Source organism: Entelurus aequoreus, linkage group LG28, assembly GCF_033978785.1.
Source record: "Entelurus aequoreus isolate RoL-2023_Sb linkage group LG28, RoL_Eaeq_v1.1, whole genome shotgun sequence".
In the NCBI taxonomy this organism is placed as follows: Eukaryota; Metazoa; Chordata; class Actinopteri; order Syngnathiformes; family Syngnathidae; genus Entelurus; species Entelurus aequoreus.
In genome coordinates this window covers 35,485,912-35,504,125 of record NC_084758.1, presented here as the reverse complement: position 1 = coordinate 35,504,125, position 18,214 = coordinate 35,485,912, and the positions used below count along the sequence as shown (strand labels likewise).

Here is an 18,214-nt window from a genome sequence, read left to right as displayed (position 1 = left end):
GAAAGTTGTACGTAAAGGACTGCCGTAATTAGTAGGACAAAACGGTGAAGCATGTTTAATATAATCAGTGGGATTTCTAACAATTAGGACGGTTTGTGTCATGTTTGTCCTCCTCCAGGATTCATATTCAAACAAAACATTTATTTTTTTCCCTCATCTTTTTCCAATTTCCTACATTTTTGAAAAAGCTCCAGGGAGCCACTACGGCGTTGCTAAAGAGCCACATGCCGCGGGTTGGCCAAATAAAATGGGTTATTTACCACTTCAATAAGATTCAAGGTACAAGACTTGGCTATATATGAAGAGAAGTGCTGTATTTAAAACTCATGGATGTTAATTGTGTTCCACTTAAGAACAGGAAGTGAACATACAGTATGTGCCAGTAATTGCTATGAAGTGGAGAAAGTGTATGATTAAATATTAAGGGTGTCAAAAAAAATCTATTTTCGAGTAAATCGCGATTCTTATTTGTAACGATTAAAAAAAATCAAAAATACATTTTATTTTATTAATTTATTTTTTTTATCCGTCCCATACAGCCACAGCTAATCATATTGTTGATGTACAGTAGATGCCCATGTTTGCTGTGCATGTTTACTTTAGGAAAGAAAAGTGTGGGATACTTTTCTTGTTCCCTTATTTGTATTTGACTTCATTAAATGTTGTGGTAGAATTTTATCAAACAAAACCAGTTTTCTTTTAGGTAATATAGAAATGTGTTAGAGCTGTTTATATATTTATTGGAGGAACGTAGGTAATCATAGAACTGGCACACAATGTTATTAAAAAAGTATAGATTTTGAATCTAGAATCGATTCTGAATTGAATCATTATTCCCAAGACTCGAATTGAATCGTGTGGTTCCCAAAGATTCACAGCTCTATTAAATAATAAATGAAAATATTGAACAAATCATATTGAAACTTTATACTGTATTTTTGGCACTTTAAGGCGCACTTAAAATCCTTTCATTTTCTCAAAACTCGACAGTGTGCCTTATAACTCGGTGCGCCTAATGTACGGAATAATTATTGCTATATTTATATATATATTATTGCTTACTGACCTTGAAGCTATTTTATTTGGGACATGGTGTAATGATAAGTGTGACCAGTAGATGGCAGTCACACATAAGAGATACGTGTAGACTGCAATATGATGGCAGTCAAACATAAGATATATGTGTAGACTGCAATATGACTCAAGTTAACAACACCAAAACTTTAAATGTTCCATTGAAAATATACAACATTACACACGGTGCTCAAAAATCCGTCAAAATGTTTTAGTAGGACTTTGGTAAGCTATGAAGCCACACCACTTGATGGATTGTACTGTGCTTCAACATAGGAGTATTATTAAGGTGTGTGTATAAGGTAAGACATATTATCTGGTGTTTTGTTTCACAATATTATGCAAAAGCAACTTTTTGTACCTTCTGCTACCTGCTGAGCTGTATTTGGGATCTGCATAAATCCTGAAAATTTGCGCCCGTCCGCCTTTGTAGTCCGTGACGACATCGTATTCGATAAGCGTCTTCTTTTTCCTCTATCTTCTTGTTATGTGACATTCATCCTCCACTGTTGCCATTTGTAATATAAAGTAGTGTAAAGTTCTTACTTATATCTGTCAATAAACTCGCCATGAAAGCACTAAAACATACCGGTGTAGTGAGTTAACATTATTCACCCAAGGAACTTTAGTTATTAGAGAGTTCCAGTCAGACACATTTCGGGCGTTGTTGTTGCACTAGTGAGCCACGGATGTCTGATGCTGCTCCGTTACTGATTGAAGTAAAGTGTGAATGTCATTAAAACAGTTAGCTCCATCTTTTGACACTTCTTCCACTCCCGTCCTTGCACGCTACACCGCTACAACAAAGATGACGCTGTCCAAGTGGAGGCACGTAAATAAGACCGCCCACAAAACGGCGCATCCTGAAGAGACTGTCAGAAAGCGACTTGAAAATGATGTGTAACACATCATCTATGCAATATTTTGAGCAAAGAACCATCATTACATGTTATGTAGACCACAAGGAAGTCTTTCACCATCCATCCATCCATCCATCTTCTTCCGCTTATCCGAGGTCGGGTCGCGGGGGCGGCAGCTTAAGCAGCCCAGACTTCCCTCTCCCCAGCCACTTGGTCCAGCTCCTCCCGGGGGATCCCGAGGCGTTCCCAGGCCAGCCGGGAGACATAGTCTTCCCAACGTGTCCTGGGTCTTCCCCGTGGCCTCCTACCGGTCGGACGTGCCTTAAACACCTCCCTAGGGAGGCGTTCAGGTGGCATCCTGACCAGATGCCCGAACCACCGCATCTGGCTCCTCTCGATGTGGAGGAGCAGCGGCTTTACTTTGAGCTCCCCACGGATGGCAGAGCTTCTCACCCTATCTCTAAGGGAGAGCCCCTCCATCCGGTGGAGGAAACTCATTTTGGCCGCTTGTACCTCTGATCTTGTCCTTTCGGTCATAACCCAAAGCTCATGACCATAGGTGAGGATGGGAACGTAGATCGACCGGTAAATTGAGAGTTTTGCCTTCCGGCTCAGCTCCTTCTTCACCACAACGGATCGATACAGCGTCCGCATTACTGAAGACGCCGCACCGATCCGCCTTTCGATCTCACGATCCACTCTTCCCTCACTTGTGAACAAGACTCCCAGGTACTTGAACTCCTCCACTTGGGGCAGGGTCTCCTCCGCAACCCGGAGATGGCACTCCACCCTTTTCCGGGCAAGAACCATGGATTCGGACTTGGAGGTTCTCATCCCAGTCGCTTCACACTCAGCTGCAAACCGATCCAGCGAGAGCTGAAGATCCTGGCCGGATGAAGCCATCAGGACCACATCATCTGCAAATAGCAGAGACCTAATCCTGCAGCCCCCAAACCAGATCCCCTCAACGCCTTGACTGCGCCTAGAAATTCTGTCCATAAAAGTTATGAACAGAATGGGTGACAAAGGGCAGCCTTGGCGGAGTCCAACCCTCACTGGAAACGTGTCCGACTTACTGCCGCCAATGCGGACCAAGCTCTGACACTGATCATACAGGGAGCGGACCGCCACAATCAGACAGTCCGATACCCCATACTCTCTGAGCACTCCCCACAGGACTTCCCGAGGGACACGGTCGAATGCCTTCTCCAAGTCCACAAAACACATGTAGACTGGTTGTGCAAACTCCCATGCACCCTCAAGGACCCTGCCCAGAGTATAGAGCTGGTCCACAGTTCCACGACCAGGACGACAACCACACTGTTCCTCCTGAATCCGAGGTTCGACTATCCGGCGTAGCCTCCTCTCCAGCACACCTGAATAGACCTTACCGGGAAGGCTGAGTAGTGTGATCCCACGATAGTTAGAACACACCCTCCTGTTCCCCTTCTTAAAGAGAGGAACCACCACCCCGGTCTGCCAATCCAGAGGTACCGCCCCCGATGTCCACGCGATGCTGCAGAGTCTTGTCAACCAAGACAGCCCCACAGCATCCAGAGCCTTAAGGAACTCCGGGCGGATCTCATCCACCCCCGGGGCCTTGCCACCGAGGAGCTTTTTAACTACCTCAGCAACCTCAGCCCCAGAAATAGTCTTTCACATTCAGAAAAAAATAATGATAAGATGACCCCTTTAATGCGCCTTATAATCCGGTGTGCCCTATAGTCCGAAAAATACGGGTACATGTTTAAAATAAACTTTAACCAACAACAAGCAAGCAACCTTACTGAGTTTAGTGTAGTTTGGTCATCGTAATAGTCCATGTCACGCTTCTTGTTCCTCCATACTTGGAAGTGTCTTGAAACTTGTTGAGCTTTTTGTTAGTTTACTTTTTTGACTGACCTTTGCTTCTGCCGCCCCGGTGCTACTTTATTCCTCATCATTAAAATACTATTTTGCATCTGCACCTCTCGTCTCTGCACCCCGGGGTCATGCCAACTACGCAGAGGGATACTTGCATCATTATTTGTTTCCATAGTGATTTTGAATGGCACGTAAGATTTTATCGTTTTTTTATGTGTCGATTTTAATCGCAAACGTGTTTCTTCTGCCGTCCTCCAGGAGACAACAACGGGTGGCCTCACCTCCTGGACAAATACTTTGGGATACCGAGCCACAACACGGGGACAAAGTCCAACGTGTGCTGTAAGTTCTTGCCTTGTTTGTTTAGCAGCGACTGACAGGAAGTGCTAATGATGACATATTTGCATGCAGTCATTGGAGGCGTCTTATTAGCGATGTCAACCGTGTCTCAAATGTCGTGGGACTCGTCTCTTCCCGCAGTGCTGGGCAGTATTCCCGAGCCGTGCCAGTGTCTGGACCTGGAGCTGGACTGTGAAGGGGCGCAGTTCCACGACGTCCCAGCGGTGGCCGTCAACGTCACCATGATGTGAGTAGGTTGGCGGGGTGGAGATAACGATTGGTTCCAGTACTGTGGCTTTAAGACGTTAATTATGGGCCTGCTGCAGTGCAAGAATCAGAATCAGAAGTACTTTATTAATAAGCAGCCAATATTACTATTCCTTATACACTATATTGCCAAAAGTATTTGGCCACCCATCCAAGTGAACAGAATCAGGTGTCCTAATCACTTGGCCCGGCCACAGGTGTATAAAATCTAGCACTTGGGCATGGAGACTGTTACTACAAACATTTGTGAAAGAATGGTGTAAAGCACGTGGCCACTGGACTCTAGAGCAGTGGAGACGTGTTCCCTGGACTGATGAATCACACTTTTCCATCTGGCAATCTGATGGACCAGTCTGGGTTTGGAGGTTGCCAGGAGAACGCTACATTTCGGACTGCATTGTGTCGAGTGCGAAATTTGGTGGAGGAGGAATTATGGTGTGGGGTTGTTTTTCAGGAGTTGGGCTTGGCCCCTTAGTTCCAGTAAAATTAACTTTGAATGCTCCAGGATGCCAAAAATATTTTGGACAATTCCATACTCCCAACCTTGTAGGAACAGTTTGGAGCAACCACTGTTGTGGTTTAACAAAGGGGAGATGACGGCTCAGACACCAGGGGGAAGTAATGTTTAATAATTTAATATATATATATATACTCAATATATATAATAATAAACAATACTAACTAATAAACTAAACTAAGGAAATGGAGAGTGTCAAAACCCTGTGTGTGTGTGTGAGGCTACGTGTGTAGTTAGCTGAAGTGCGTGTTACCAAGTGTTGAGAGCAAAGGAACGAGGCAGTCCGTGGGGCAGGCAGGTGGACCAAGGCAGGAGAGGAGTGACAAGGTCCGTGTCCGGGCGAGGGTTAAGGATCGAGGAAGGCAGTCCAAAGTCCACAGGGGAAAACAACGGAGGAATCACCAAGGGCAAAACTCGGGAGGGCATTGAGGGAGGACAAACAAGGAAGTCAAGCACGGAGGGAAAACGCAGAGGGCATCAAACTAGAGTAAGCTTACGGTTCACCATTGAGAAACTAAGTTCCCGCCAGGATCCTTGGGTCCACTGGTCCTTTATTCAGCTCCCTCTCATCAGGTCCAGGTACGCAGATGGCAGATTGTCTCCGGCTGCGGCGACACGTGGGCGCGGTCTTCGCGGCAAACGTGGGGGCGTGTCCTGTGGAACTCACAGCGGAGTCTCTAGGACGGGTGCTCCCGCAGAGGAGGGAGAAGCAAACTGCGCGTGCGCCGCAACAGGCCCCTTCCTCTTCCAACATGACTGTGCACCAGTGCACAAAGCAAGGTCCATAAAAACATGGATGACAGAGTCTGGTGTGGATGAACATGACTGGCCTGCACAGATTTCTGACCTGAATCCGATAGAACACCTTTGGGATGAATTAGAACGGAGACTGAGAGCCAGGCCTTCTCCACCAACATCAATCAGTGTGTGACCTCACCAATGCACTTTTAGAAGAATGGTGGAAAATTGCTATAAAGACACTCCGCAACCTTGTGGACAGCCTTTCCAGAAGAGTTGAAACTGTAATAGCTGCAAAAGGTGGACCCTGTCAAGACGTGGTCTATGGGTTGTTCGTTTTCCCGAGTTGCAAGGAAGGTTGGAGTAGACAAGACGTGCAGGTAAAGACATATTTATTTTTTTACACTAACAAAAGAAACAAAAGGCGCGCACAAGGCGGAAGTACAAACTTGGTTAAGAAAACAAAACTAGCACTTTGGCATAAAACTATGAACATGAAACAAATAAACACTTACTTTAACGAGAATATACAAAACTCATGTGGCAAGAAACGAGCAGCATGAAAACTATGGCAGCATGACAATGGCATGAGTAGTAAGGATATCAGATAGCTTGGGTGTCAAGGAGGTAATGTCGCCAGACATACTGCCTGGCAACTGCAAGCTTAAATAATACAGCCATGATTAGTGACAGGGGCGCGAGTGCAAAACGTGAGACAGGGGAAACTAATGAGTAGTCATTGAAACAAAACAAGCAAGAGTGCACAACCAGGAACTAAAAAGAGTCCAAAAAACAAACAGCACATGGCCAAACAAAAACATGATCACCAAGACATGACAGAGCCCCTCCCTTAAGGACAGATCCCAGATGTCCCAAAAAAACCCAACAAAAACAAGATCAAGAGTCATGGGAGGGCGGAAGGTGGACATGGCGGTGGGTCGCCAGACCAAGTGTCCCCGAATCCACCGAGGCAAAGTCAGGTGGCGGCGACACGTAGAGCGCCGCTGTACCTGACGAGGTGGGCGACCCAGGAAGGGCCACATGCGTGGCCGACGAGGAGGTGGGCGCACTTGGCGTGGCGGACAACCAGGTAGCAGCCACATCCGTGTCCGACGAGGAGGCAGGCGCGTCATCGTCGTGGCAGGCGGCGAAGCTTGGCGTGGTGCGGCAGGTGGCGGGTCTTGGCGTGGCGGGTCTTGACATGGCAGGTCTTGGTTGGTTTGTTGGTCCTGGCTTGAGTCCTGGCTTGAGTCCTGGCTGCGTGGAGCTGCTACGCGCGGCACTTGGCGACGTGGCGGCGTGGAGCTGCTACGCGCGGCGACTTGGCGGCGTTGAGCTGCTACGGGGGGAACTTGGCGGCGTGGAGCTGCTACGGGCGGCACTTGGCGGCATGGAGCTGCTACGGGCTGCACTTGGCGGCGTGGAGCTGCTACAGGAACCCGCCGTGGTGCAGCTACAGGAACCTGCCGTGGTGCAGGTACAGGAACCTGCCGTGGTGCAGGTACAGGAACCTGCCATGGTGCAGGTACAGGAACCTGCCGTGGAGCTTGGCGTGGTGAAGGTAATGGTATGTGACGTGGAGCTTGGCGTGGTGGAGCTGGTGCTAGCCTTGGTGCTAGTCGTGGTGCAGCGACAGGTGCTAGCTGTGGTGGTGCGACAGGTGCTAGCCTTGGTGCTGCTACAGGTGCATGTACAGCTTAAGTTGTTCAACAGTCTCCCTTCTCATATTTTAGCCTTCAACATTTTCAATGGGAGACAGGTCTGGACTACACGCAGACCAGTCTAGTACCCGCACTCTTTTACTATGAAGCCACGCTGTTGTAACACGTGGCTTGGCATTGTCTTGCTGAAATAAGCAGGGGCGTCCATGGTAACGTTGCTTGGATGGCAACATATGTTGCTCCAAAAGCTGTATGTACCTTTCAGCATTAATGGTGCCTTCACAGATGTGTAAGTTACCCATGTCTTGACCACTAATACACCCCCATACCATCACACATGCTGCCTTTTACACTTTCACCCTAGAACAATCCGGATGGTTCTTTTCCTCTTTGGTCCGGAGGACACGACGTCCACAGTTTCCAAAAACAATTTGAAATGTGGACTCGTCAGACCACAGAACACTTTTTCCACTTTGTATCAGTCCATCTTAGATGAGCTCAGGCCCAGCGAAGTGTTTCTGGGTGTTGTTGATAAACGGTATAGTAGAGTTTTAAATTGCACTTACAGATGTAGCAACAAACTGAAGTTACTGACAGTGTTTTTTTTAAGTGTTCTTTAGGCCATGTGGTGATATCCTTTACACACTGATGTCGCTTTTTGATGCAGTGCTGTCTGAAGGATTGAAGGTCACAGGCATTGCTGCTTACGTGCAGTGATTTCTCCGGTTTTTCTGAACCTTTTGATGATATTACGGAGCGTAGATGGTGAAATCCCTAAATTCCTTGCAATAACTGGTTGAGAAATGTCGTTCTTAAACAATTTGCTCAGGCATTTGTTGACAAAGTGGTGACCCTCGCCCCGTCTTTGTTTGTGAATGACTGAGCATTTCATGGAATCTACTTTTATAGCCAATCATGGCACCCACCTGTTCCCAATTAGCATGTTCACCTGTGGGATGTTCCAAATAAGTGTTTGATGAGCATTCCTCAACTTCCTCAGTCTTTTTTGCCACTTGTGCCAGCTTTATGGAAACATGTTGCAAGCATCAAATTCCAAATGAGCTAATATTTGCACAAAAAAAACAATGTTTATCAGTTTGAATGTTAAATATCTTGTCTCTGCAGTCTATTCAATTGAATATAAGTTGAAAAGGATTTGTTGTATTCTCTTTTTATTTACATTTACACAATGTGACAACTTCACTGCTTTTGGGTTTTGTAATTGAGGCCTTGTCGTGTTTGGGTTTTAAGTTATTATAACTACATGATTGACGGTACAAAGTCATGCCACCTGAAAAATAGTTACAAATAATCCCACATTGACTCCTGGATGTGCTGTGTAGTGATTGACATGCAGACATGTTGTGTGCTGTGTAGTGATTGACATGCAGACATGTTGTGTGCTGTGTAGTGATTGACATGCAGACATGTTGTGTGCTGTGTAGTGATTGACATGCAGACATGTTGTGTGCTGTGTAGTGATTGACATGCAGACATGTTGTGTGCTGTGTAGTGATTGACATGCAGACATGTTGTGTGCCTCCATCCCAGGTCCTTGCAGAGGAATCATCTCCAGCGACTGACAACAGACGCTTTCTTCATGTACCAGAGTCTGCAAAAACTGTGAGTGCTGTTCCAATATCACACACACTCGCATCCGGTACACACACACACTTTGTATTGATTATTATTTGGATTACAGTGGAACCTTCATTTACAGACCCTTCGATTGACCAACTTTTAGTTGTGGACAAACGTGCCTCCGTGTGCAAACCATGTTTGTGTACCAACGCTTCAATCATTCATTTTGTGTTACGCCTGCAAGCAAAAATCAGGGCGCAGTCTTTTCGTGAGGAGGAAGATCCCTCCAGGTCACCTGCTGCACATTGCACCACACTATAATCAGGGGTCCGCAAACTACGGCCCGCGGGCCGGATACGGCCCCCCAGCGTCTAAAATCCGGCCCGCGGGAAGTCCCAAGCTAAAAAAAAACAAACAAAAAAAAACTTTTTTTTTTTTTTTTTTGTAATTTGTCCTTACTAGTCCTTTTTCTACCGTCTCATAGCCACTCAGGCAAATCATATTGTCTAAAAATGCATTTTACCATCCATAACGTGACATGCAGCAAGTGCGCTCTTTAAGTCAATTAGTGCGCGAGGAATATATATATATATGAATACATTATATATATATATATATATATATATATATATATATATATATATATATATATATATATATACACTACCGTTCAAAAGTTTGGGGTCACATTGTAATGTCCTTATTTTTCAATTAAGATAACTTTAAACTAGTCTTAACTTGAAAGAAGTACACTCTATACATTGCTAATGTGGTAAATGACTATTCTAGCTGCAAATGTCTGCTTTTTGGTGCAATATCTACATAGGTGTATAGAGGCCCATTTCCAGCAACTATCACTCCAGTGTTCTAATGGTACAATGTGTTTGCTCATTGGCTCAGAAGGCTAATTGATGATTAAAAACCCTTGTGCAATCATGTTCACACATCTGAAAACACTTTAGCTCGTTACAGAAGCTACAAAACTGACCTTCCTTTGAGCAGATTGACTTTCTGGAGCATCACATTTGTGGGGTCAATTAAACGCTCAAAATGGCCACAAAAAGAGAACTTTCATCTGAAACTCCACAGTCTATTCTTGTTCTTAGAAATGAAGGCTATTCCACAAAATTGTTTGGGTGACCCCAAACTTTTGAACGGCAGTGTACATATATATATATATATATATATATATATATATATATATATATATATATATATATATATATATATATATATATATATATATATATATATATATATATATATATATATATATATATATATATATATATATATATATATATATATATATATGACACATATACATATATATGCATATATACACATATACATATATATGCATATACACATATATGCATATATATGTATATGTGTATATATGCATATATATGTATATGTGTCATATATATATATATATATATATATATATATATATATATATATATATATATATATATATATATATATATATATATATATGTGTATGACACATATACATATATATACACATATACATACTGTATATATATACATATATCCACATATATACACATACATATATATATACATATATACACATATACTGTACATATACATATACATATATACACACACACACACACACACACACACTTACATATAATATACAGTATATATATATATATATATATATATATATATATATATATATATATATATATATATATATATATATATATATATATATATATATATATATATATATATAGTGCGGCCCCCAGCCAAATTGTTTTACCCCAATGCGGCCCCGGAGTCAAAAAGTTTGGGGACCCCTGCTATAATAATTATAATAGATTTTATTTGTAAAAAAAAAAAAACACTTTACTTTGAGTAAACAACCTCAAAGTGCTACAGTGTATTAAAAAAATAAATAAATAAATAAAAAGATAATAAAAAATAAAATAAAATAAAAACTAGAACAACCAAATAGCTCAAATTATATGCATATATCTAAAAAAAAAAAAAAAAAAAGGCTTTTTTAAAAGCATCCACAGTCTGTGGTGCCCTCAGGTGGTCAGGGAGAGTGTTCCACAGACTAGGAGCGGCGGAGCAGAAATCCCGGTCTCCCATTGTTCGTAGCTTTGTCCTCGGAGGTTGGAGGAGGTTAGTCTGTCCGGAGCGGAGGTGTGGTGAGTGACAACTACTAGCCACTCACTGCTCAGTGCTTCAGCGTGTGTGCTTTTTGCTGTCTTTGGTTGCCTTTTGACAAGTTTTGTACATTTTGCTAACTCAATATAAGTCCCAAAAACTCAACAGACTAGGCTGGGAATAACAAGGGAATCGCTGTGGAGGAATAAAATAAATAAATAAAGACTATTTGCGAGGAGTACATTAATGGCGCTCATAAGTATGGAAGAGCAAGTTATAATTGTGATGAGACTTTTCTGCAAAAATATGCCAAAGCAGATTTATTTCACACAATAAAAAGTATGACCCCTTTAATGCGCCTTATAATCCAGTGAGCCTTTTGTATGAAAATAGACCTGACTAGACCCACCCATCGTCGGTGCGCCTTATAACCCGGTGCGCCCTATGGTCCGGAAAATACGGTACTCGCTAAAAATAACAGATCTTGATTAAAGCTCCTTTGGGCAGTTTAAGTACCAATAATTATAAACTTTTGTATTTGTTTCATGCTAATATCTCTTTTTCCCAATGATGTCGTGTGTTTGCGTAGATACCTGCAGCACAACAGGATTGCAGAAGTGAGTCCAGGTGCATTCCGAGGGCTGTATAATCTCACCAGGCTGTAAGTCTGCATTCCAATACATTTGACATCCTTACCACGTACTTTGCATCTATATTGCTGTTCTGCGACCTTGAGGCCATTCCTCCTTCTTCGGGTTGTCAGCGAGGAGGCAAACATCAATATGGCTACTGAAGTTTTTTTATAGACGTTTTGCTGTCAACTAAATGTATATATACAGTTGAGGTCAAAAGTTGACTTACACTTGTAAAGAGCATCATGTCTTGGCTGTCTTGAGTAGGGATGATGCTCGAAACCGGTTTTCCCGGTTATTCGATACGAAAAGAACCGAGTCCTCGGACTCGAATCCCTTTTTGAGAACCGGTACCTGTTATCGAGACCACTATAGTAATGAAAAAGAATTGGTTCTTTATTCGAATCCCTGGCAACGAATCCCAAATGGGCAATGTTATGCCCATTTGATTGTAGACTTTTACTGACACCTTGTGGCGATATGAAAATACTACGCGTCATTAGTCTGGCCACTTCCGGGTTGGCGAGTCAGTTCAGTTCATGAGACAGTTGAGAAGTAGACAAGTTGTGTTAACTCTTACAAGCCTTGGAAAAGATAAGTCTGTAAGCAAACTGTTTAACTTGTTTATGTAACTCAATATTAAGGTGGAAAGTGGTTACATTTAAAACTAAGATGTTTATTGAAAAACGATTTTTGTGCACTGTTTCAATGAATGATTTGAGGACTTAAAATGGCTGCCAGTCGTGTATTTCCACCATCAAAATAGTTTCAACACTCAGAAGTATTTGTTTGATGATAGTACTGTATATTTGTGTGAAGCTAATATTTACATATTGTGTATTACATTTGAGTATGTTAATTTAATCACATTTGTCATTGTGTGTATTTCAGTAAAAAAAATATATAAAAATAATAATAACAGTCCAGTGCAAGACAAAAGTAAAGATAGGAAAAGACAAAGCAAGATCAACAACAATAAAGAGCCTAAAAGGATTAATCTGCTTTGGAACTTTATTAGACGTCTTGGGTTGTTTGTTAGCTGTCTGCCTGTGTGTGTAGTTAGTATGTTCCAATAGCAGCAGAAGTGCACTTTTTGGAGAGCTGTATTATTTTCAGTTTTGTGCCCAAGGGACTGATTTTATTTAAAACTATATTATTATTTATACACCTATAGTGATCACAGAGACAAGTTGTTTTTGTGTTACTGTATATATTTGTTTTTCTGAAAAATCCCACTTAATATACTTTGGGTAACAACAGTCAATATATATATATATATATTTTTTTTAGAGGGGTAACAGTCAATATTTCTTTATTTTGTTTATTTTATTTGTTTTCTTATAAAATAAAAGTGAGCTTTTGTTAAACCAAATATTGTGTTTTTTTCCATATACAACAACCTATCTGGATTCGATAAGAGAATCGATAAGGAATGGGTTCGATAAGAGGATTCGATAACAGGCTCGAACTCGATAATTTCTTATCAAACATCATCCCTACTCTTGAGTTTCCAATCATTTCTACAACTCTTATTTTGTTGTGATGTAGTGATTGGAGCACATACTTGTTCATGAAGTTTGCTTCTTTTATGAATTTATTATGTGTCTACTGAAAATGTGAGGGTCAAAAGCTGTATGTATACTTTTGACCCTCACATTTTCAGTTATGTTAATATTTGCTTACATGTCCCTTGGCAAGTTGACCTGCAATAAGGCACTTTTGGTAGCCATCCACAAGCTTCTGCTTGACCACTTGGCCACAAAATTGGTGCAGTTCAGCTAAATTTGTTAATTCTCTGACATGGACTTGTTTCTTCAGCATTGTCCACACCTTTAAGTCAGGACTTTGGGAAGGCCATTTTAAAACCTTCATTCTAGCCTGATTTAGCCATTTCTTTACCACTTTTGACGTGTGTTTGGGGTCATTGTCCTGTTGGAACACCCAACTGCGCCCATGACCCAACCTCCGGGCTGATGATTTTAGCTAGTCCTGAAGACTTTGGAGCTAATCCTCCTTTTTCATTGTCCCATTTACTCTCTGTAAAGCAGCAGTTCCATTGGCAGCAAAACAGGCCCAGAGCATAATACTACCACCACCATGCTTGACGGTAGGATTGGTGTTCCTGGGATTAAAGGCCTCACCTCTTCTCCTCCAAACATATTGCTGGGTATTGTGGCCAAACAGCTCCATTTTTGTTTCATGTGACACCACATGGACAAAGATAAGACCTTCTGGAGGAAAGTTCTGTGGTCAGATGAAACAAAAATTGAGCTGCTTGGCCACATGGATTGGTACTTTTCAGAGGCGGTATAGTACCGAATATGATTCATTAGTATCGCATGGGAGTTTACCCAACCAGTCTACATGTGTTTTGTGGACTTGGAGAAGGCATTGGACCGTGTCCCTCGGGAAGTCCTGTGGGGAGTGCTCAGAGAGTATGGGGTATCGGACTGTCTGATTGTGGCGGTCCGCTCCCTGTATGATCAGTGTCAGAGTTTGGTCCGCATTGCCGGCAGTAAGTCGGACACGTGTCCAGTGAGGGTTGGACTCCGCCAAGGCTGCCCTTTGTCACCCATTCTGTTCAGAACTTTTATGGACAGAATTTCTAGGCGCAGTCAAGGCGTTGAGGGGATCTGGTTTGGTGGCTGCAGGATTAGGTCTCTGCTTTTTGCAGACGATGTGGTCCTGATGGCTTCATCTGGCCAGGATCTTCAGCTCTCACTGGATCGGTTCGCAGCCGAGTGTGAAGCGACTGGGATGAGAATCAGCACCTCCAAGTCCGAGTCCATGGTTCTTGCCCGGAAAAAGGTGGAGTGCCATCTCCGGGTTGCGGAGGAGACCCTGCCCCAAGTGGAGGAGTTCAAGTACCTCGGAGTCTTGTTCACGAGTGAGGGAAGAGTGGATGGTGAGATGGACAGGCGGATCGGTGCGGCGTCTTCAGTAATGCGGACGCTGTATCGATCCGTTGTGGTGAAGAAGGAGCTGAGCCGGAAGGCAAAGCTCTCAATTTAGCGCTCGATCTACGTTCCCATCCTCACCTATGGTCATGAGCTTTGGGTTATGACCGAAAGGACAAGATCACGGGTACAAGCGGCCCAAATGAGTTTCCTCCGCCGGGTGGCGGGTCTCTCCCTTAGAGATAGGGTGAGAAGCTCTGTCATCCGGGAGGAGCTCAAAGTAAAGCCGCTGCTCCTCCACATGGAGAGGAGCCAGATGAGGTGGTTCGGGCATCTGGTCAGGATGCCACCCGAACGCCTCCCTAGGGAGGTGCTTAGGGCACGTCCGACCGGTAGGAGGCCACGGGGAAGACTCAGGACACGTTGGGAAGACTATGTCTCCCGGCTGGCCTGGGAACGCCTCGGGATACCCCGGGAAGAGCTGGACCAAGTGGCTGGGGAGAGGGAAGTCTGGGCTTCCCTGCTATCTCAGTGGCCTAGTGGTTAGAGTGTCCGCCCTGAGATCGGTAGGTTGTGAGTTCAAATCCCAGCCGAGTCATACCAAAGACTATAAAAATGGGACCCATTACCTCCCTGCTTGGCACTCAGCATCAAAGGTTGGAATTGGGGGTTAAATCACCAAAATGATTCCCGGGCGCGGCGCCGCTGCTGCCCACTGCTCTCCAAGGGGATGGGTCAAATGCAGAGGACAAATTTCACCACACCTAGTGTGTGTGTGACAATCATTGGTACTTTAACTTTAACATAACTTAGGCTGCTGCCCCCGCGACCCGACCTTGGATAAGCGGAAGAAGATGGATGGATGGAGTATCGCAGTACTATACTAATACCATACAACCCTATATGTATATATATATATAATTAGAAAACATGATTAAACAAACATTAAACATGCAAATATATGAGAAGTGTTTTACACCCTTGAACGCTGCAGTAATGACGTCCATCGCCATTGATGGGTGACATTTGGAGGTTTTTTATGGTGTTTATTTACCCGGTTCATTTAGTCTTCTATTAAATCAGATTGAAAAGAATTTCCCATGAGTTGGAACTTGTTTTTGTCTCCAACAGATATTTGAACCACAACAAGATTTCCCTCCTGAAGCCCGGTGTGTTCAGGGACCTGCACAAGCTGGAGTGGTTGTATGTTTCCTTTCTTCATCTCTGCTTAGTATTTCTGCCGGCTTGCGGCCATAAGGTGCAATCAGTGCAAGTGAAAGCCGCGTGTGTTTGCTTTTGTGTCAGGATCTTAGAGAACAACAACATCCATCAAGTCTCCTCCAAAGCCTTTTCTGGCCTCAACTCGCTGGTCTTGTTGTGAGTTAGTCTCCCACGTCTCTGTCACTTTTGTCGCTCTGAATGGACTCATTTGTTCCGTCTTTTGTCCGCCGTGATCGACAGGGCTTTGTTGAACAACTCTTTGACCCGGCTGGAAGATGTCTGTCAAGAAATGCCCAGGCTGAACTGGCTGTAAGTGCGGCTCGTCGATGGGTCGCGTGGCTCGCCTTCCTTAACGGCTTTGTCCCGCCTGTCTTTGCAGGGACATGGAGGGGAATCTTATCGAGACGCTGGACGACGCCTCTTTCTACTCGTGCAGCATGCTGACAGTTCTGTACGTAAGCACTTCAAGTCTCAGACTAAGCTGCGTTTGCTTGACAACTTAAGTGTGGAGCCTCCGCTGTGGATGTGTTCTAAACAATACAATATTAGCCGCACTGTGGGTGGGAGCCACAGGAAGTCAGACAAATGGAAAGTTTGTTCTAGAGCAGTGGTCCCCAACCTTTTTGTAGCTGCGGACCTGTCAACGCTTGAAAATTTGTCCCATGGACCGGGGGGGGATTTTAAAAAAAATAAATAATAATATTTTTTTTTTTTTCATAAAGAAATACAATCATGTGGGCTTACGGACTGTATCCCTGCAGACTGTATTGATATATAATGTATATATTGTGTTTTTTATGTTGATTTAATTAAAAAACATTTTTTTTCTTTTTTTTTACTGTGCGGCCCGGTACCAATCGGTCCGCGGACCGGTATTGGGCCGCGGCCCGGTGGTTGGGGACCACTGTTCTAGAGCATAAGCTGGGCAAATATTTTGACTCGGGTGCCAGATTGAGAGAAAACAATTTGTCTGGGGGGAGGGGGGGCAATGTGTATGGCTCTATAAATGACATACCGTATACCTTGAATAGCCGCAGGGGCGCTAATTAATTTAAGACCTCCTGTCACTCCGGCGTTTACCAGAAGCCTGCGGGATGGCCGTGCATGCGGTAATTATTTTAAAACCTCTTCTCACTCCGGCGTTTACCAAAAGGGATGCGGTAAATTTAGGCGTGCGCTTTGAGTGTGATGTAAGCATACCATCATGAAAAGCACATTTAATAAAAAAAAACGTTATTATGGTCTTACCTGTACTTATAAATGGAGTCCATTTGCAGCTCCTTCTGACCAAAAGCATGGATAACTTGTTTATAGAAGTCTTCCTTATTTTCTTTCTTCAGTTTTAAAAGTCTCTCTGTCTCGATGGAGATATTCCTTTAATTATTACCTCCTGCTTCCATTGAAAGTCCAGTTTAGAAAACTGTTTTATTTTAGATAGCGGTATGTAATCCTCCATGTTAAAAAAAAAAAATCTCTTGCTGCGTGTTGTCACTTCTTCTGCAGTACCGGAAGTCGCAAGACTTCCGGTACTGCAGAAGTACTCTACCACCAGGAGTACTGCAAGCACCCTCTACCACCAGGAGGCGGGAGTCATTTAATGACTCATACAGTATTTGACACACGCAGCTACGGTATATTAATAAAACATAGCTGCTTACTGTTCTTTTTAGCATACTGTACCGGTATTCAATAGCTTGGACCTTAAATCCTACTAAATAGCTCTTTATCTTTTTTCCTTTGTGCGATTGTAAACTACTGAAATCAGCTTCCTCCATTTTGAAAATGAGGACAGGTAAATCGTCACTCGTGACGTAACGAATTTGACCCGGCAGAAGTTCTAGACATATGCTAAATATTTAGCGAAACCAGTTTGACCCGGCGAAAATTATAGACATGCGATAATAAAATTAATATTTTGCGAAACGGATTTGATCCGGCGTTAATAATGAACCGGCGATAAGGCCAAGCATGCGTTAATTATTTTGAGAAACGAGTTTGACCCGGCAGTAATTCTAGACGTGCGAATACAATATTCCCTGCGCCAATTCAAGGAAATACAGTATACACATTTAGCTGTAAAAAATATGCTGTATATCAGTATTTTACAACCTTTTTCATTAGGGGTACGGCATGGCGTAGTGGGTAGAGCGGCCCTGCCAGAAAGACTAGGGATGATGTTTGATACGAAATTATCGAGTTCGAGCCTATTATCGAATCCTCTTATCGAAACCATTCCTTTTTGATTGTGCCGGAAACCTGAGGGTTGCAAGTTTGCTCCCCGCCTCTTGACATCCAAATCGCTGCCGTTGTGTCCTTGGGCAGGACACTTTACCCTCGCCCCCAGTGCCGCTCACACTGGTGAATGAATGATAGGTGGTGGTCGGAGGGGCAAAGTGGCAGCCTCGCTTCCGTCGGT

General features: G+C 43.4%; 1 protein-coding gene across 3 annotated transcripts in view; it reads left to right on the top strand.

Moving 5' to 3' along the window:
* The window catches only part of LOC133644942 (relaxin receptor 1-like), a 111,578-nt gene that overhangs the window by 77,453 nt on the left and 15,911 nt on the right, over window positions 1–18,214 (top strand). For all 3 annotated transcript variants that reach the window (XM_062039704.1, XM_062039703.1, XM_062039705.1), the window contains 8 exons: window positions 4,056–4,139; window positions 4,278–4,383; window positions 8,871–8,942; window positions 11,638–11,709; window positions 15,709–15,780; window positions 15,883–15,954; window positions 16,039–16,107; window positions 16,178–16,249. In XM_062039704.1, coding sequence (XP_061895688.1) covers window positions 4,056–4,139; window positions 4,278–4,383; window positions 8,871–8,942; window positions 11,638–11,709; window positions 15,709–15,780; window positions 15,883–15,954; window positions 16,039–16,107; window positions 16,178–16,249 — 619 coding nt within the window. The remainder of the gene's footprint in view (window positions 1–4,055; window positions 4,140–4,277; window positions 4,384–8,870; window positions 8,943–11,637; window positions 11,710–15,708; window positions 15,781–15,882; window positions 15,955–16,038; window positions 16,108–16,177; window positions 16,250–18,214) is intronic.